The sequence below is a fragment of the Labrus bergylta genome, chromosome 2 (assembly GCF_963930695.1).
Source record: "Labrus bergylta chromosome 2, fLabBer1.1, whole genome shotgun sequence".
Taxonomy (NCBI): Eukaryota; Metazoa; Chordata; class Actinopteri; order Labriformes; family Labridae; genus Labrus; species Labrus bergylta.
Window position 1 is genome coordinate 29,995,088 of NC_089196.1, and position 22,039 is coordinate 30,017,126.

A 22,039-nucleotide genomic window follows, 5' to 3' on the forward strand; every position below is an offset into this window, starting at 1 on the left:
AAGCAGAAGACAACAATCAATGTCGGCCAGTCACAGTTCAATAAGCAGACTAAACAATGTTGCTCCATTAGAACTGTCTTGTTTAACCAACAGCACAAGAACAACACTGACAATCAATACACTGCCACACGACAGGGTGTGTGTGTGTGTGTGTGTGGGGGGGGGGGGGGGGGGGGGGACCTACTCAGTGGAGCAGCCAGCTAGGAAAAGGTCCTTGATGATTAAATGTCCACTTAAGCAGACCACCGAGACATCTGTAAGTGTGTGTGTGTGTAAGCCAATTCTATGTATTCGACATGCGGGAGAACGTTAAATCTGCCTGATTGATTTTCTACAGGCAAATTGGTGTACAAAAGCAGCATTCGAAGTTCTGTTTCCACAGATTAAAGGGTCTGTTTAAAGTATCGACTGGGGGACGAGGCAGGGCTAACTTCACCTGAAATACTACTTAAAAAGTTGAGTCCCTCTTGGACCTTAGTCTTTTAAAGAAGTAGATTCTTTGTTTTTTCCCATCAGCCTTCACAGCTTATTATCGGCCTGATGCTATTGAAACACTTAGGCAATTGGCTCTAGGGAATATATTTCTACAACTTATTTCGTCTAAAAGGAGCAAGACAACAACTTCTGCTGCTGCTGCTTTTTAAATATACCATATAGAAGTTCAAAATGCAAGGCATACAATGTGTCCACTGTGCAATGAAGACATGGGCGTCAGACGCATACAATAAGTGGGTGAGGTAGGCCTCACTGTTTTTATTTCTTCTGTACACCAAATAAAAATTCTGCCAAACTGAGAAGAAGTGTAAGCAGAATTCCAAGAGCAACATATCTAAAACCCTGGATTAAACTACAACTACCAGCACCACTAGGTAACAATGGAGAACATAGGCTTGGGGTCATTTATATGAGACCCTTAAAGGCTATATATTTTGATCCAGCAGATGTCGCCCTTGAGCACCAGCATGAAACCAAAACAACTTGCGCTGCATTGTTGTGTTAGCATGCTAATGCTAGCGATCTTTATTATGCTGGTATCTTCACACTGCATGTAAATTTACCTGAAATGAGCGTGATCTAGAAACACAGTTAAGCAGTGAGTACAGTATGTTATTCTTCTTTTCTCTAGTCCCTCAATTAAACAACTTTTATACACGAGGGGGAGGAGTTAGCCGGCTGTCCGGGCGATGTAAACAAACTGAAGATAGGACTCTAAAAATTCTGAAAACATCACAGACAGTGGGACTCGGGTGTTACACCCATTGTAGACAGTCATGACTCAGAGTTATTTTCAGAGGATATACTTGATTTATATCATATTTAAGTGTGAAAAATCACATATAAAGCCTTTCAGGGTGTATTTAATGATATCAGGATTTGGACTTTTTCCTTCCCTCTGCAGCGCAGGTCACTGAAGTCTGTATAAACCCTGATGGCACCAGACTGTCTGAAACTCTGGAGCATTTTGTTATCTCGACTCTGCGCTCTGTAAATAATTCATCGGACACACCTCCCCCCCTCCTCTGGCCCGAAGACCAAAAGTGTTGGAACTAAAAGCTTAAAAGGACTTAAACTAAACTCTTAAAGAGCACAGTGTGGAGGAAACTATTCTTAGGAGGTGAGGATTACTTCTTTTTGCCCTCAATCCTGCAACGTGGATGCAGTTCAGCTGGAGGAAATGTGACTGCTGCAGTGCTTGTGCTCATAAGTCACATCGAGTTCTTTTCCACCTGTTGAGCTGGTGATGTTTCTGTTTTCTGTTCTAATGTTGGCAGTGTTCTTCCTCCTCTGTCGCTCCATTACTGAACAAATGATGTGAAACACTGAAAATGCTACAACAAAGTCAGAGGACAAGAGAAACAAACAGACCCAGACATTGTCATTATCTGTGAGTTTAAGTTCATTTTCAAAAGTAAAAAAAAGACAACTTTTTTTTTTGAGTTTTCGATTTGACCTGGGGCCAAAAAAACGGCCCCTGCCCTCATTTTCTGAGAAGACCTCAGTGCTGAGCCGAGATAAACAAAAACCTCCGGCGGGACCCAGAGGAAGAAGCAACACAAATAACCACCACAACAATACACGGATTTGGAGGAGCTGGAGGGAGCCGTGGGCATTGTCTGGCTTTTAGTCAGCCACTTTCTCTGCTTCTTTTGAAACCGTTTCTCGGGTGTGGATGACATTTCTTAGAGTGGAGAGAAGAGGGGAAAAACACTTCAAATGTTTCTCAAAGTTTGCCTCCTTACAGCCTTTTGTTAAAAGTTTAAATCTCCTCTTCCCCCCCAGGAAGGAGGGAAGGAAGGACGGACGGAGGGAAGAGAAGACACTCGGACCAAAGTGGAGAAAGATGAGAGGGAGAAGAAGGAGGACGGACATGAGGCCGCGTAAAGAGGGAACAGAGCCGATAGAAAAACAGAGTGAGGCTCGCAGACACTTATTTCATCTTCTTTTGATGTGGTGAAGTAACCCTGCTGTGACACTATGACATAAGTGTACCGCTCGTTCATCTGCACTTACTAAAAAGTAAACCCTCGCACATGACATCATTGGCCAAAATGCCAAATATACAGCTTACAGATGTATACAAAGGCCACACAGTATATACCATGAAGCAGTGTTCAACAAGTAGCCAACAACGCTGCAATTTGGTGCGGCTGCAGAAGTTGAAACCAAGAGATGGACGTTCAGGCATGATGCAGCTTACTGAAGTATGAAGCCAAAGTTTATGAAGCTAAAGAAACCTGCTAAAAAAAAAAACTCCTCACATGAGCTTTAAAGCCCCGGAAAAGACAACATTAAAAGTTGTTAATCATCACATTAAGATACCCAAAATACCAAATTATGTCTGATTAATTTCACAACATCAACATTGGCTGAATAAATATCCCATATCCAGGCACAACCGCTGCCTTAAAAAGCGATAAGAAATGCAGAATAAAGTTTGTTTCAACAAAATCAGGCAGAGAGATGTGCATGAAACTCTGAGAATAATGAGTCGCTCAAACCGTCCAGGTGGCTTTTTCCCGCTTTTCTCAAACTACAACCGCCAAACGATCAGACACGCTCCAGGAGAGTGACAGGATTCAACAAACCTGCCAAGAACACAACAGCCACTGCATATGCACACACATAGTGACCATCCACTCGTGTACTGTGACTGCCAAACTAACCACCCAGGGGCCATTATGTGTGTGTGTGTGTGTGTGTGTGTGTGTGTGTGTGTGTGTGTGTGTGTGAATACTATATGTGTGGCTGCCCTGTCTGGAAACTCTCTTGTATGCTAGTGTTCAACAGGGCCGAGGCACTTGTGCCCTATCTACTCTGTGTGTGTGTATGTGTGCATATGTGTGTGTGTGTGTGTGTGTGTGTTTCTTTCCCAGTTTTGGCCGGCTGATTGAGCCACATGTCACTGGACAGTGAGCCAGTTTGTATGCTGAAAAACCGTTATACTGCACCAGTACAACAGCTGTGCCTCGGGGAGATTATTATGATGGCAACAGGAGAAATATTAAGGAACACAAAAACACAAGAATATCTGCCCGGGGTGAACGGCTGAGGTCCAAACCCTTCTGAAATGAGAACGATTATAGCCTAGAAGGGTCCAACACCTGTGTGCTATTGTAAACTTTAATGTAAAAATGAATTTCAAAGCTCCTACGATGAGTCTGTAGTTGATTATGAAACATATTGACATAAATATTGATGCATTTTATGAGCTATTGAAGCAATCCAGATTATCTGCAAGCATATTGATTATCTCCTTTATACACATTTTTTATGCCTGAAACTGCTGCGGGAGGGAAGATGAAGTGAATTGCAAAAAAACAAACTATTGTTCAAACTATGGCCCGACCGGTATGCAATATTTGGGGCCGATACTGATATTGAAAAATACACTCCAATATCGATATATTGGCCGATATCTTTCTTAGATCTATGAGTTGAATAGACACAATTATTGCAGTTATGAATGACTTGTGGAAAAGATATCTAAAGAAGACAAGATGGCTGTGCATGTACGTGCATGACCACCTGACACTCTGGAGAGTGATGATGCTTGTTGTAGCGCCCTCTGCTGGTTAAAGAAAACTGCTAGTGTAATATAATGAAAATCTAATGTAATGCTTTTTGACTGGTGAATAAATCGAGTAATATCGGCGCATATCTGTGATAAAATAAGCCGATACCGATAGACACTGGATAAGCTAACATCGGCTGATATTATCAGCTGGCTGATTAATCGGTCGGGCTCTAGTTAAAACATTACTGATACATGTACGAGACAAAATCGGCAGGAGATAAGCAGTAGGCTACCGCTTACGACTGGGGCACCAAAATCATCAACCAAGCGATTTTGGTTGATGATTTTCACTGGAGCTTTAATCACTGCCTAGACATTATCGACAATTTATATTCTATGACTTCTGTAGGTGATCTTAACTGTCGAAATGTGTTGAACTGAGAGTAAAAACAAGTCTTGTGTAGGCATCAAAAACTGCACCAAAACTGAAGAGCTGTGAGCCTGGACCCAAAAAAAGAGAAAACAAGCCCTGGAGCTAAAATGTCCAAAAACAAAACTGAACCTCAAAGTCATGTTTTCTTTTTCTTTTTCTTACTCTTACTCTCTTTTCTTTTTTTACGATTTACAGACAAGTGAAGAATAGGATGCTGAAACAGAACAAAAGGCTTTCTTTATGATTTCAATGCAGCCTTGAAAATTAAATAAGCTCTTATCAAGACGGTGCTCTGCTAAACCTTCTTGACAAGATGATTCAATAGAACTTCAATCAAATCAAATCTGCAGTGGGCGTTTAGTTCTCACTGGAAACAGTGGCACAGGCAAGAACTACATTTACCAATCTCATTTGATTAAAAATCATTCTGCAGAGTTTTTGTTAGCGACTTTACATGATGAAAAACCAAGTACAAGAATATGTTAAGCATTAAAAAATGAACCTTTTTCTGATGTTGTAACCAAACATCACGCCATGAGCAAACTGTCGAGACAATAAGCATGAACAAGAACCTTGAAGACTTTTATTATACCATTGTTTCATTGAATCAATCAAGAATCTGTCTGAATCAAAGTCACATCTTAACCCAGAATCATTGTTAACTAGACAGTTGCAGAGGATAGCTGCTCCCCCCTTCATGCTAGTTCTCACCGCCCACTACCCACATGCAGAACTTCTGTATCTTACCCCCCCATCCCCCCCCATCCCCCCTTCACAGCATTGCTACCTTCAACCCAGACTTCATATATGCAAGCCCCAGGTAGTGACGACGCTAAAACCACCTACCCTACAACAACATCTGTATCATTTATTGACTATTTATGGATTTTTTATGTACCTTATATTAACTGATGGTTGATGGTTTGTCGTTTGTTTTTACTTGTTGTACTAAGGGTTACCTTGTAAGTAGAGATGGGTCTGATCCAAATTAATATCAGTATCTGGTCCGATATTGATGTAATTGACGTATCAGATATCAGACAGACGGCGCCGGTCCGCTGATCAAGGAAAAGATGATTGGGTACTTTGAACGTTCTCAGCTCGCACAGTCTCTCTTTGAAGACGTTCAGACTGAACTGTAAGAAGTGCCCACAAATCGTCTCCATGACGACGTTCAGACGAGATGGAACAGCTCCTTCTAGCTGATCAAAAGTACAACTCTTACACTTCAGTTTAAAAGATTTAATTTGAAAAACCTGATAGATGATGTTGCCGCTTCCTGTTCGTATGTGAAGCAAGCACAATGCAATGCAATGCTGGGTTGAGTGTAGCTTTGTATAGCCTTACATAAACTACTGTCACGACCCGGCTCTTAAGGCCTGAAGAAACCAACAGTTTAAACCAAGCGGTGTAAGGTTTATTACCAAAATACCACAACAATACAACTAATACATGGTGCAAGTCAGGAGCTGTGGTGATGGTGGGAAGCTCGATGGATGTGAGAGAGAGATGGGGAGGTTGACAACCCGATCTTCAATAGCCTACACCAGGGAGACTGGCCATGTCTGCCCAGGTCCAAACACACAGAACAACAACAATAACACTATTAGTTATGGTAACAAAAATATCGGGATGAGTATCGGTACACATGTTTTGGAATTGGATCGGAACAGAAAAAAAGTGGATCGATGCATCTCTACTTTTAAGTCTTCATCAATTTGTCTCTCGTTTCTTGTTCCAATGTTTGATCTTTTAAAAGAAGGCCGACTCACTCACTCACTGTAAAACGAACCTACCTGAGAACACACACAAAGAAACCCAACCTGACCCCAAAAAGAATCAAATAGAATGCATTCACTGGAAAATGAGCAAACAGCAATCTGCACACTGATGAAAAGGAGTGCTGCTCCAGACTGAATCAAAGTATAAAAGTGTTCCTCATTACTGTCAGAGTAGTTTACAACATCGATGCAGCACTTTGAGTTCTTCAGAGAGAGAGAGGCTGCCGGCTAACTCCAGAACAAGGTCCCATTGTTGCATTGGGTTTTAACTCCGGACTTTCCCTGAGGTACCTCTAAAGAGTAACAAAGATATTCACTTTTAATTTGAAAAGCAGGCAATTTAAGTTTTACTTTGTTCCAAGAACTTTTTTCCTGCTGTGGCCCGTATTGCTTTCCTCATTTGGAGCATGTGTGTGTTCGCGTTCATGACTTTCATGTTAAAAATTGCATCTACATTTCATCAGCAGTCTGATCACAGCAGGGAGCGCCAATCTTCATCCTCCAGAAACTCCGATAATGATGTGATACCTCGACTTTTACATGTGTGAGACGGAGTCAAGCTTTGATTTTGAAGTGTTGATCCTGTTTTTCTTTTTTTTTGGGGGGGGGCGGATCTTTAATTATGAAAAGGAGTTTGGAGTGGGAGAGTTTAAATCCCTGACTAAATCAATATGACACTAAATGAGGTGAAAACATGGTGTTCAACACGCAAGAATGGAGGGCTGCAGTTTAACAGAAGCTCATCAAAGGGAAATTATTACATTTTAGTGATGAGTGGGAAGCACACTTGAGCAATCAGTTCATCTTTTCATGTTTGTCTGCTTATTTAGTAGCTGCTAATATAATTCAAGATACAATACGGGTTAGGATCATAGACTGTAAATATTCATGGATGAAGCCTGAGTGACGTCAGCCATCTGCTCTGGAGGCTCATCAGCAGCAGCCTCCATGTTGGAAATCCTGTCTCAGTCTAACTTTCAGTCAACCTAACGACAGGCTGAGAGTTTTAAGCCTCTTGACAATCAATCAGGTCAGCTAACCACCAGCATAACTTGTATGGTTCATAAAATCATAACGGATAATTTGTAAAAACAAAACTAAATAACTACAGCAAAAAAAACAATAACTGTTTTTTGTACCAGGCTGTTAACATGTTAACTTCTGCTGTAAAAACGGGCTTTTTGAATGAGGTGTGTATGTGATATCCGGGGCTCTTGGAGCAACCTCAAGCGGAGCTGCTGTTGGATCTTACAAAAGGATGCAGGATGATTTTAATCAATTTGGGGTTTGTGCTGTTTTGTACAAAGGAAGTATAGTCGGAAGGTGTGTGTTGTTAAGGCGGCTGCCTCAATTATAATGCTTTGCGGGAAACCCTGCACTTTATTGTGAAGGGCTGGGGCACTGGTGGGGCAGTGGTTAGTGTATGGAGGCTGTAGTCCTCCAAGCGGGCAGCCCAGGTTCAAATCCAACCTGTGGCTCCTTTCCCGCATGTCATTCCCCACTCTCTCTCTCTCTCTCTCTCCCTGATTTTCAACTCTATCCACTAACATATATCTCAAATAAAGGCACGAAAAATAAAAAATAAACTTGGTGTGAAGGGCTGTCTAACCTGAAACTGTGAGCTGTATGAATGAAACTTTAGTTTTAGAGCACAACAAGCAACACATTGAGGACTTCCTTTGTAAAATTACTTTATGTGTTACCAAACTTTAAAGTGCTGAACGTAGAAACACAGCAAGCAGAAAAAACCTGAACAAATGTCAAAGAAAGAGGTTTGTTTTAAGGAGAATAGCCTTTCTATAAACATCGATAAATGTTGAGAGACAACACAGAGAGCCAGAGGGCTGCGAGCAACACGGCTAACAGGTTAGCACACACAAGTCATGTGTGCTTTTATTACACACGAACACAAAGTGTGTGTGGGAGAGAATCAATGAAAACAAAGCATCACGCCGCACCGCGCTATAAACAGCAGCATGAAAACAAGTCAGTAGGTCTGTGCTTTTATAGGCGCGCTGCTGAGTCACAACGCTGATCAGCCATAATAAAAGCTGACTTTCACTTTGAGGTCGCTGACACACTGAAGGACAGAAGATCTTAAATCTCTCAATCATTCAAAAACAACTTTAAAGCCTTAATCCATTGACCTGCTCGTCACCCCCATTTCATTTCAGACTCCCAAAAAGTAATATGGGAGTACGTCCAGTGCTTGCAAAGTGAGCTGACCCTCGGGACCTTTTTTTAATAACTGTATAAAAGCTTTAAGGGCTCAACTGATATATTAATTTGTCCAAACCAAAGATGATGGATGCTTTTTAATCTTGTCTTAATCAAAACGGACGTTCATCGGACTCAGTCGAATAGGACAGGGAATAAAAGTGAATGTGGTTATTTGCCTCCTGCCTCTGAATAATACTTTCTCTGCTGCATTGTTTCATTATTTCTGTCCATCCACACAGCCATGGCTTCAGTATATTTTTAGGAATCTGCTACATATACAGTTGTTCTTTAAAAAAGAAGTGTCAAAGGTCTGTGTACATTTTTCCCTTCAATATGAATCCAAATACCGGAGCGATGTGTCATATTTTTTTAATCTTATTGCATCTTTTCTCATTTCATTCAGTATTGGGACTGATTTCCCCGTAGGAGAAAAACCTGCATAACAAAGATCTGCACATCAAACAGAGATATAAAAAAAGATGCAATAAGACAAAAGGGTATGAGATGCAGACCATCACCAGGTGAAGCAAGACCTGCAGGAAAAAACAAAGGCCCAACACTGGCAACAACAGGTGAAGAAATATGAGTTTCAAACAGAAACATGTGAAGACGAGGGCAACAAAAGCACCAGACGATAAGCTGGTTCATTTTTCACAAAGCAAAAAAAAAAAATCATCTTTTATAGAACTGGTGCTTTTTACTTTTATCAGACTTTTAACTAGCGCCTAGATGTCTGTTGTCGTATGAAGCCAGATAACTCTGATTTTGGCCAAATCTGTACCTGTTTTAATATCAAAATAATAGTTCCAGTCATTTTTATTTATTTTATTTTATTTATTTTCTTCTTCCTTTTTTAAAGACCAAATCATGCAGGAAAACTGCTGCACACTGTCTATAGGGAATATTTTTTTTACAAATACCTATTTACCACAGCAGCTTTGGGTTAAAAATATGACTTAAGATCCGTAGAGTTTTTTTTAAAGCTTGTGTACTCTTTCATACATATTATGGATATAACAGTATTCATCATTAAAGCTCCTGGGAGGAACTTTCCCTCTGTGTTGATTTTGGCGCCCCCTATGGAAAAATCAGTACCAACTACCTCATCGTTTATCTGATATATGTGTAAGAATCACTTTAAAAAATATATTCAAAGGTCTTATGTGTCACAAAGTGTGAATCTTTGTTGAGAAAAAGCATGCTGTGACTCACTTTGCATGACACCTACCCTGCAGCATCAGTTTTTTATACATTCAAAATAACTATCAAGAAATATTCAACCCTCATGCTAATTATCTTGTTTGCTTTTAAAGCTCATAAAGAGGCATGAAAATAAATGTAAGTCGGATTCATAACCAGCTAAAAAAAAAAAAACCTCACAGTGGCTTTAAAATAAGAGATTTAATAATTTTAAAATATGTGGTTTTGAAAAGAATGGAAGTAAAAAAAAAAACAATTCTTACAACCATATGTGCTATTGTGTTGTGGACACTTCCTTATACCTGCTGTAGTGATACAAGTCACCATCACAGAAGACTCCTCCATCTCCTGCAAAATCTATCCAGGCGCCTGCAAAAGGGCAAAAACGAAAAACGCTAGGACCTAATCATCCAAGAAGGTATCCAGAGTTCATATGTGAATACAGCTCTGGACTCAATAGTGTCCACAGTTCAGCTACAGCACTTACCCTTTTGGCAGTGCATGAGGCAGCTAGACTGTCCTTTTGAATGAGACTGTAAAAAAAAATAGAGCTTCTGACTCCCTCAATCACTCCAACACTAGGAAAGCCAGAAATCAGCTCAACCTGTCATGCTGCTGTGATCTTTAAACAGTGTAGACATGGGCGTCTTATTGCCCTCATTATCTGACCGAAACACCACTTACGCCTCACCCTCCCGGACATCACCCACTAATTTAGGTCAAGTCTGTATCCCGTAACCTCCGCCCCCCCCCCCCCCCCCCCCCGCGAGAGTCCCCGAATGAAAGCAGTAATCACGACTCTAATCATGACCCCAAAAAAGTGAGGTTGACAAACTCCAAAGCTTCTTGTATGACTGTAATTCAAACGGAGTGAAATTATTCAGTCAGCCCTTTTCTCACTGTTGGTGCTTCATCCCGTCTCATCCCTCTCTGTGAGAACTGTGATTAATTACTAACCCCGCAGTCTTTCCACCATCTCGCTCTCACGCTTCACGTCCCCATATCCGAGTCACTATACAGTATCTTTCTCCCACCCGCCCGCTCGCTCGCTCAACATCGCTCCCCCTTGGCTTTCTCTGATTCTCTTTCACCCCTATATACCCTCGTTTTTTTCTTCTCCCCCCTGAGAACAAAAGCTTTCAGAAGGCAAGACTTCATACAGTGGAGAGTCATTGTTCTCGCTTCATGTACAGTATCTTCTTCCTACCTGTGCACCTCTTGGGGGGAGGAAGGGCCGTGTGCACGGATAATTCAGGGAAATAACAATGTGATATTTCATCCACTTGCACATACACAATGGACACACACACACAAACGCGCTTTCTCAGCAAACTACGGCTCATATTCATTAGCCACTTAGAGCGCCGTGTTCGAATGAATCAAAGCAAACTGCTTACACGTAATCTTGTTCCCCGTGGAGCAAAATATACCACGTTCCTTATTACAGCCTGTGTGAAGCCAAAATACGCAAAATGGACTTTTTTGTTCCCTGTGTGTTTGTCGTACAGAGTGCAGATGTGTGTGTATGCGCTTCTGTAACAATCATGCAAAGGAAAATCAAATTTGTGTCATTTTGTCGATTTTTTTTCCTGCCTGTTTGCACCTGTGTTCCCTTGTTTTTCCTAAGCCTACATGGGGACCAGTACAGTAAATCACATCATGTCTGCAGCAGGAGAACAGAGCAACCAGAAACCTTTTTTACAACACGGGCTAAATCCCCTTTTTTCACGGCATCCTACAGCATTACAATGTTCCCTTTCAAACACCAGTCCTAACTCCTGTGAGTTTGAGTGTGTGAACATGTGCATGTGTGCAAAGTGCAGACGCAAGCCTAGGAGGCAAAACGTGGTGATTATGGTTAATTATGGTTTCAGGTTTTGGGGTATTCCTTCAGATGGACCAATAGATTAGCAGACAGTTTTGGCACTGTAAGAAAAGAGTTACTGTTGGGGGGTGAGGGAGGGACGGGATGGGAGGGGTTAGATTGAGAGAACAAGGAAAAAGTTGTATTCACATGTGCACAAAGTTTCAGCCCCTGAAATCTTCCTGAGTTGGTTGTTCACACATGCACCTCACAGCAGGAGACTATCCCTGTCAGATGGAAAGTGAGGGGAGTCTAAATGATGCTGTAATGACACTTTTTTTTTTGCTTTTAAATCAATGCATCCTGTAGTTTGAATCAAACAAAATAGCAGAGGAGAACATTCTGGCAAACAGAAAACATGATGACGTAGTTTCATTACATCTGTGAAGATCACACCCCCAGCGTGCATACAGTCTATGGTCATGTGCCAATCACAGGATAAAAAAAATCATCTCCCCCTCCTGCTCGTTCGCAGTGAATTTCTCTGAATATTTCCTGCTGAATTCTCACATCAGCTCACTTTGACATCATGCAGAGAATTTACTAGGGGGGCCGTCAGGAGAAATTCCAGGTGAAGAATTTGGCTGTTTGCGTTCACACATGCTGCTCACCCTGACATCTTCAGGAAGTTTTCAGGAGTTTGTGCAAGTGTGAAATCACCAGGAGAGGAAAATGGAAGAAAAAGGAGGAATGTGAAAATGAGAGCAGAAAAGGAAATAAAGTTACAGAGGAAGAGAGAATATAGAGGCGAAGAATACAAAGATTAATCCTTCATGCAGCTACCCAACGCCTCTCAATAAGCTTGCTTGCCCGTTCCCTCCTCTTCCTCTCCTCAATCCTCTCTCCACACTCAAACCAGGAGTTGAATAGGCTTTTACAGTGCAGCTTTGTTTCCTATCAAAAAAAAGGAGTCTGAATGTCAAAATCTCCACACACAAAAAAAAACACCTTTCCCTTTCATTCATTTTTCTTCTGCTCTTTCATTCTCTCCATGTTCCCCTTACATTTCTGCTCTTAACCTTGTCGCTCCTTTCTTTTTTTCCCCTCCTCCTTCTGTTCTTCAGCTCTCAATACAGGACAATGACCGTGACAACCTTAAAAGGGGGAACAAAAAGGGACCCGGGTCCCAGCCCTGTGGACCCCCTGTTGCGGCACGTCGTCTTTCTCAAAGCCGGCTTGATTACATATTCATGGTGACACAAATAAGGCTCTCTTGCACCGACACACAAAACACAGCACTCAGCCAAAATACCCAGCATCCATCTGCTGGTCGTGTGTCTGCACTTGAGGAATTATTCCATCAAACGGGGCACACACGTAAGTGACAAATGTGTTGCCGTTTTAGCATTTGTGTTAGCGTAAGGTGTGAGCGCCACCTGTACTGTACAATTCCTTAGATGGTAAGGATCATTTCTCGGTTATCTTCGCTTATGCTGTGAAAAACTATACATACACGCTCAAATCTGCAGCCTGGCTTTAATAGAAGCGCCATGAGTACAACAATCTGGAGACGCAGCAGATTGGTGCTTTGGCTTGAATCCAAACAAAGTGTCAGACGCAGACACAGGAAGAGACGTGGGGGGGATTAAGCTGAAGAAGTAGAAGTTGGTTTCCTCACACACACACACACACACAAGGAAAAAAAAAAAGAGTCTTCAGTAATCGGTTGTCTCCAATAAGCGCTGTGTGCTGCACCTTGTTCGTGGTGCAAGTAAACCAGCCCAGGCTATTTACTGGCTGGTTTTATGGTAGCAAATAAAAAGAATATATAGACCATGAAAAGGCTAAGCTGCCGGCTGTGGGTGGAGGCAAAGCCTTAAAACAAAGAGATACAGCGAGAGATTTCAATGGAGAGCAGCTGCTGGCATGGTGCTGTGCTTCATTTCTCTACCTGTCTGCTGCCTCCTTTCCTTCCCTTTCCTTTCCTTTCCTCCTTCCATCTATCTGCTCTGGCCCCTTGTTTGTGTGTGTGTGTGTGTGTGTGTGTGTGTGTGTGTGTGTGTGTGTGTGTGTGTGTGTGTGTGTGTGTGTGTGTGTGTGTGTGTGTGTGTGTGTGTGTGTGTGTGTGTGTGTGTGTGTGTGGCACTGTGTAGGCAAACTCTGTCCCTCCCTCTGGCTGACTGATGAGTTTCCACAAACACTGACACACACACACACACATTATGTCCCGCTGTTTGTGGGTCCCTGTCCAGAAGCACAACAATATGTCCACTGTTTGGGCCACACTCTAATTAAACAGTGTAAATCTAACTAGAGAAAAGGCACAGAGTGGCGAGAGACAGTAGCAGGGGGAAGAGACAGATAAAAAGGGAGCTGAAAGTGAGAGAGTGCAAACAGAACGTCAGAGGTAGCAGATGGGGGAACGAGAGAAAGCAGAACAGAGAGAATGAGAGATGGAGTCGGGAGGGAGAAAATGGGGACAAATGACAGGAGAGGGGGAATCGAGACGATGGACGGCGTACAGCAGAAATCTGTGGCCTGGCACCCGATGGCATCATCTCACTGAGCGCCGACTGTTTATTGTGACAATCAAGGACACCCAGTTTCCGCTTGCAGCCGGCTGCAAGAGCAGAAGGGAAACATTTTCTTTTCAGATGTACCCAAAAAAATCTAAATTGTATTTTCATGTGACATGGTAAGTGCGGTTGTCAACATGACGCTAGTTAAAATGAAATGACATCGATACCTGTTCAAAAACCACGGCAACAAAAATAGAATTCCTAGGCGCCCAAGTATTGGGTAATTTATTGTTTTCCAATGGAAAAAAAATTGCAGGCCAACTCTTGCACAATGTCTAAATTTGCACAAACACATTGGCAACATTTGGAGACTGAAATGTTGCCAATGTATCAGTGCAGAGCCTGCAGGACTTTTCCGGCAATCTTTTAAAGATGCAATCCGATTTGTCTCTCTTATGACATAGATTTAGTTGAATGATAAAGCATATTATCGACTAGAGATTGTGTGGTTTTAAAACATATGGTATCAAAAAGTATCAAACATCTTGACCAGATAAATGGCAAATAAGACCTTTCAGATATTTCATGGTAGTTCAGATTTCTTTACAATGGTTTTTAAAGTCTTTAAATGTGATTTTTCACACTTAAATGTAGAAATCAAGTATCTCCTCTGAAAATAACTCTGTGAGTCATGACTGTCTACAATGGGTGTAACACCCGGGTCCCACTGTCTGTGATGTTTTCAGAGTTTTCAGAGTCCTATCTTCAGTTTGTTTACATCGCCAGGACGGAAAAATAAGAATAACATACTGTACCCACTGCCTAACTGTGCTTCTAGATCACGCTCATTTCGGGGATAATAAAGATCCTAACACAACAATGCAGCGCGAGTTGTTTTGGTTTCATGCTGGTGCTCAAGGGCGACATCTGCTGGATCAAAAAAAATCACATATAAAGCCTTTAAAAGCCTATAAATTACAATAGTCCACTGTGATTTATCTTGCAGTGGAGTACAATATTTTATCTTTAAAGATGATGAAGTGAGGGTTCATCTTTAAAACACCAAAAATAGGCTTTTCATTTGTTGTAGTGCAGCACCGCCTGGTACAAGTGGGAATAAAATAGAAGGCCATTGATTGAGAACGAGCGTTCTACTCTTCACAAACAGAAACATGCACACACACACACACACACACACACACACACAACTTACTGAAGAAAAGAAACCCTGGAAATGAGAGCCCCGAATGAGGCTTTAGGTTTCTCAGGCCATGAAAAATTCATAATTCCAGATCTTTACATGAAACTCGAGAAGGAATTAAGCCTCACAGCAGGAGACGCTGGGAATCAGTTTCAGGACATTTAGCTTCTTCTATCTCTTCTCTGGCTCTGTCTCTGTCCTCCATGCATGCTCACTGACACAAATGCACACAAATGCACACACACACACACACACACACACACACACAGAGGGACGCATTCTTATGTTCCATCCTGGGTTTTCCCCCTGCGGAGAGTGAGAGACGATAGATGGTGCAAGCAGTGTGACGCAGTTTGTCGACACAGCTTGTTGAAAAAAAAAACACACTTGCACCTCCAAATCCGGATCCCCATCTTCCGCTTTCCTTCAAAGAACGTGCAAAAGTTTTCAGCCCGCTGCAGAAACAAGCGACGCTCTGACTCTTGTTTCTACAAATAGGGCGGGCTGTGATTGCCGTGTGATCCATGTAAAGCCATACACAAGATGTACAGACAGTCAAGGTTCCACAGTCCAACATTAAACCTAACTGAGTGAATGGAGGGGACATGCAAGGCCACAGGCAAGGGGAGAAGAAAGAAAGGTCAGAAGAAAAATCCATTCAGTAGCTAGCAGAGAATGCAGACTCAAAGGAGAGAGAGGGATGGAAAAAAAAAAAAGAGGTGGGTGGGAAAATGTCTCATCACTTGAGTCTATGAAAAAGTACAGATGAGTAAGCAAGACTTAAATAATAAAATAAAAAAAGAAAGACGATAAAATGAGGGAGATCTGGAGGCAGCAGGAGGGTCTTCTATACAAAACAGCCCCAGACACACTCAAAGACTTCCTTTCACACACTCGCAGGAGGGCCATCAAGCGCACACACACACACACACACACACACACACACACGCAATGTATGCACACAGAATGCAGCATTGTTGGACCATAGAGATATCTTGCTGAGTGTGTGTTCTGCGTGACTGTGTGTGTGTGTGTGTGTGTGTGTGTGTGTGGGGTGGGGGGGGGGGGGGGGGGGGGTGGCAGTCACTCAGCCTGTCAAGTCCTAGTGGAGTGATCAAAGCTGGTACAAACCACCCAGAGAGATCTCTCCCTTCCTCGTCCATTCATCCTCTCGCCATCTCTCTCTGATACAGAAAAAGCGTCAACCACATGGAACCTTCCTCAGCCAATCATATTCAAGTGACAGGAGCAGTGCAGCCAATCGCATCCAACCTACTTAGTTCCAATAGCTCCTCAACTGTCTCCCTCCAAGCACTGAACCCTGGATGGTGCTGCAAGGCACCATGGGACAGGATCAGGGCATAATAGGAGACAGCATGGGAGCTCTGGCAATATCATAATGCCAAGCACACACACACACACACACACACACACACACACACACACACACATGTTACAAAACACACACACACACACACACACACACACACACACACACACACACACACACACACACACACACACACACACACATGTTACAAAACAACATGGGAGCTCTGCAGGAGCAACACCATGATGCCAAACTGACACACACATGTACAAAATCACACAGTCCCCCACTCATAGACATTCCTGGCACACAGACGCATGTACGTGCAAAGAACAACACACACACACACACACACACACACACCACAGGACATCTCTGAGAACACCACTAAACTGCCAACTTAGTTTATGAACACACACACACACACACATCTTGAGAGCACTTTCAGTACATCTTTACACCTCTGTGCCGCCGGGGTTCACACATATACACCTCCACACCGACCTGCACAGACGCACAAGCTCCAACACACAAACACTCACACACCCACACACATTTATTTCAAAACTGTGCTGCTTTAAAGCTACTTTTTTTTTTTTTTTTTTTTTTAGAATATATATTTAAACAAAGTAAGTGAGAGAATATCCCAGAATAAATGTGTGTTAGGTTTTATAAAAAAAAAAAGTGCTTATGAACTGAAATCCAAACACACCACGGGACAAATTAAAAAGTCTGCAACCGGAAGCTAAAACGGAGCAACAGAGAGTGTTTCAGACCTGCAGGGGGCTGAATTAAACCGAAACAAAAACCAAACATGATTCAAACGATGACACCACAGAGATGCTGGATTGTTAACGTTGGACACGCTGCAGCCTCGTCAGTGCAATCAACGAGGGGACTTTTGAGGTTTTGCTAAAGAGATCTTGACACCCATTCATACCAGATCAAATGTAAGGGGGCTTAGCTAACGGCTTTCTAATACAGGCTGGGGAGACTGGAGGGCGGGGCTTATAGTTTGAAGTTTGACACGAGCACTTGAACAGGCATTAGAGGATCTCGATTGACACTCTCATTCTGTGTGCTCATGTCTGTGTGTGAGAACAGTTTCCATCGCTCTCTGTGGGAGATTTAAAAAAAAGGTATTTGTGTCTCATAGTGTTGTCCAAGTACCTGAATTTTAAACTTCAGTATGATACTTGTAAAACTGAAATGATATCAATACCTTTTTTGATACCAAAGCAACAAAAATAGAAGATGTAAGCACCCAAAAAGGAAAACATATCTTGTTTTTGGTGAACGAAGTTGCAAGGAATCTCCTGCTAACCGTCTATATTGCACAAATAAATTGGCAAAGCTTCGGTACTGGTATGTTGCCAATGTATTCGTGCTATCAAGACAGTGTCACCACCTTTGCTCTCCGTTTGTAAAGAGACACAGACCTTACTTTTGCATCTTTTATGAGAAGCTAAAATAACTTGTCAGTGTTTACAAGCCTGTGAAATCACTACAGCTGCTCCCTCTCTCTCTCGTTAAAATATGACTAAAGACGTGGCCTTTTTTCAAAGCTTGGGTATTTTTCGATTCATCATTCCATCCATTATCTAGACCACTTTTTCCCGTTTGGGGTCACTGGTTGGCTGGAGGTAAACCCAGCTGTCATTGGGCGAGAGGCGGGGTTACACCCTGGACATAAAGACAGACAACCAGCCACAATTTAAAATCACCTATTGACCTTATGAGCATGTCTTTGGACTGTGGGAGGAAGCCGGAGTATAAAGTATTGCAACTTTTGACAACCTCAGAGCTCGATTAAAAGATAAAGAAAGTAAGAAATGTGCTTATTTGAACGCATGTAAGAGTGGAGAGAAGGTTCTCTACATTCATCATTATTAGATTTGAGTCCGGAGCGTCATTCACCACACATACACATCATCATCCTGAACATCATTAGCAATGCTACTAAACTAACCAAACCACTATTCCACAGTGGAGTGAAACTGGAGGCAACGACTGGCCATAAGACGCTCAATGATGCATGAGCTGAACCGAAACAGCACCATCATTTGGTTTGAAACAAACTGTTTGTATTTCTCATTAAAGACGGGAAAAAAAAAAAAAAAAAAAAAAAACACAGACTTTGCAGGAGGATTACTCTTACTGAATGGTGGACAGGGCAGTGAATGCAGCACTGATGCACGAGGGAGGATCAGCTATGTACACAATGTAAGCCCACTCCCTCCACAGTTAGGTCAATGTGTTTGTGTGTTCTGCCCCCCCCACATTTAATACAGCAGCTAATCAAGTGGCTCCTCACACACAAAGAAGCAAGTTGCAGAGACACAAGTCAAGACGTTTTTTGGAACATAAAAAACAACAGACGAGTCCTAACCAGGAGTGAGAGCAGAATCAGGGATGCATAACATTTTTTTTTTTTTTTTTTTTTTTAAAGGAAAGCAGAATGAAGAGAAAACATGTGCAAGATTTCAGATGGAGTCGCGTGTCGGTTGCCGATGTGCAATTCATCAGACGTGGGCAAAAAAAGCCTACTCAAACTGTGTCCCCTAAATTGCAACGTATTGATTTAACAGTAAACCAATGGAGAACGCTCATCATGAATATCGGTGGGTGTTGTGTGAAATGTTGTTCCCCCGAGGCAAGCGGGGAGAAAAGGTGGCAGCAACATCATGTCCAATTACTGCCCCAAAATCCAGCTCACAAACCTATAGGCCAATCAGAGATGTCGATAGCAAATATAAAGCCACTGCACTCGGGGTGTGTGTGGACGAGGAGAGTTATCCTTTCAGGAGCTGGCAGCAGAAGTTGAATAAAGGAGGGTTACGCTTTCAGAAACACTGAACACTGCAGGGGGGAATATTCCCTTTACACAGGGTCAAATCCACTTTCAAGAGCCGATCATATAAGGTTAAACTTTTAGGTTACCAAAGCCATACAGGGAAAGTGTGGTGAATTAAGCCAGCTCAGTAAAAACAACGCACAAGGGTTGGGAATTAAATTCTCTGGCATGAACATTATAGGAAGGTCAGACAGAGAAAGCTGTTTCCTAGTCTTTTCTCCTTTCTGCATATCTGAAGAGCAGACTATTACACTGTGACTCGCAGAGAGCACTTTAAATTTTAAATGAAATGTCTTCAAGTTAAGGCTACTTAGAAGAGCTTCATTCAGGCTGCGACCTGCGATATAATCCTCCACAAACAGCAGCAGCAGCAGCAGCAGCTGTGTCACTCCTCAGAAATATCACTTTAATATTCCTGTTCTGCTTCACTGGAGGCTCTATGTGCCACTAAAACAGAACTCCTTATCATCTCCATTGCCTAGTATTTTAAGATATGCATGCATGTTGAGCTCCTATTAATTCTCTCATGGTTGAGCTGATGAGATTTTGCAGCATATTTCTGCTGCACTATACTTTGGCTGGCAGACTTGTGTATAATTGCCTATATGCGCTCCTGGCTGCTGGGAGTGTTTGTGACTTGTGATCAATTTTCCAATCCAAGGCAGTGAAGCGTGCTCTGCAATGAGACATTTAGTCGCCTAATCGTGGAGTCCGAGTCCATGCCCTTCACTAGCTTTCACCTCAATTAAATTGCAACCTCGAGAGTTTTATTTGCCCCCTTTAATAAAAACTGGAACAAGGTCCTGACGAGAAATCGCTGCACTGTTCCACTCCCGACAGGGACCCTTAAAGCTCCTCTGTGTGAGTTTGTGCAGCCAGTCACCTTATCTGGGGTCTCAATAGCGAACAGAGACTAACACACACAAGTCCGCTTTTATTAATCAACCCTTCAGTTTCAGTCCTGCCTGGAGAAATACGCATATGTAATAAGTCATTTCTTGCTTGGAAACGTGAGCTGCGAGTTCAGGATTTCATTTAGCACAGGCATGGAAATGGCTCAGATACATTCCACATTAAAAAAGAACTCATCAGCATCAGCTTAATTTATATGGAAATGTGGCATAAAAAAAAAAAAGTAGGTAAACCTCCGCGACAGGAGGTGAGCTACTTCTTCCCTGATTCCTCACTGGCATGTCAGCAGCACACAGCCATGTCACAGCAAAAGGAAGAAAAAGGTGTTGTAGCTCTGAAACCAATTCAGGTGTATTATTAACAAGACCTCCATCCAGGCTTACCTTGGGCGACTCCTCGGTGTGCGAGCACCAGGAGAAGAAGAAGGATCCCTTGCGTGGTGGCGCACATCCTCGCCGAGCTGCAGCAACTCCCGCGTCCTATTCCACTTCTCTGTCCACTTTTTCCCATGACGAGCGACGCGTAAAACACATAAACACACCAAAACTCCTCGCTCCAAAGCGGGGAGAAATGAGAGACCCCCCCTTCCACCACAGGGGTCTGCTGGTAAATCAATTGAGTTCAAAAGCGAAAAGGTAAGGTTGTAAAGCCTCTAGTCCCGGTGTGTCTGAGTCCGTCTCAGAAGGCGCAGGTGAAGCTGTGAGAAGAGAGAGAGAGAGAGAAAGGTCTGTGGAAATAACCACGCGGCGTCCCCTTCACTCGTGTCAGCGGCACTGCTTGCTGCCTTCCCCACTAAGCTCTGCTTCTCTCTCTCTCCGTGCGCTCTCTCCGTCTCCTGCTCCACTCGCTCCGTTTACGCAGAGAGAGAGAAATGCCACCGCCCTCTGGCTACCATGCTCTGCTTCTCCCTCTCTCGTTCTTCTTCTCCCTTTAAAACAAAGTGAATCTCATCTCAAAACAGATGATGCTTAAAAACAGTTATTAACGTTGTGTGATAATTTATCTCCCACTCATTAGATAACCTCACGAGAGACTTTCGAGAGTCCCACGGACATTATTTTATTTCCACTTTTGTGTATTTTGTCTTCTTTTGCACTTTTTTCATGTTTGTAAATGGTATTTGTTTAGTTTAGCATTTTGCATTATTTCTCAAATCCTACATCGTTCAACTGTTTGCGCGTGCACGAAGATTTGCGCGCGCGCGTGTGTGTGTGTGACTGCAGCCAAACCGTGCAGCCACGTTTCTCCGCGAGCTCACCAACTGATGTCTGCCCCCTGACGGCCGCCACAGTTGGACCTCTACAAGGATGCAAAGAAAAAGAAGGTGCATTTCTTAATTTACTGAAGCCAAGTTGTACTTTAAACTGAATCATTTTTATATGAGCAAATACAGTTTATAATGTTTTTATCTTGGGGATTCTATGCAGTGACCTCTTTATAATGAACACTGAATGGAGGTCACTCACCGAGTTATGTCATCACAGGGTTTATTGTGTTAAAGTGGGGAAAGGTAATAACATAAAAAATACTTAATTTACAGTTTTAAAAAAAAATGTATCAAGAGTGAATAGCTGATAAAAGCAAATGTACTATTATGCAAGACGTCCTTGAACTAACCATTACCATGTAAAGCTGATGAAGCTACAAAGGATGTTAATTCCAGCTTCAGGAGATGAAGTGGTGGCTATTTTATTTTGAAAAATGGAGACTACATGTAGTTTCATAATCAATGCCATGTACAAGTCGAATCACATTACATGTGTTTGTACA

General features: G+C 42.4%; 1 protein-coding gene across 2 annotated transcripts in view; it reads right to left on the reverse strand.

Moving 5' to 3' along the window:
* The window catches only part of LOC109989159 (netrin receptor UNC5C-like), a 230,594-nt gene extending 209,490 nt beyond the window's left edge, over positions 1 to 21,104 (reverse strand). The window contains exon 1 of one of the 2 annotated variants that reach the window (XM_065951374.1): positions 20,653 to 21,104. In XM_065951374.1, coding sequence (XP_065807446.1) covers positions 20,653 to 20,779 — 127 coding nt within the window. In that variant the 5' untranslated portion in view covers positions 20,780 to 21,104. The remainder of the gene's footprint in view (positions 1 to 20,652) is intronic. The other variant, XM_029278676.2, reaches the window with a different exon arrangement.
* Positions 21,105 to 22,039: the final 935 nt, after the last annotated feature.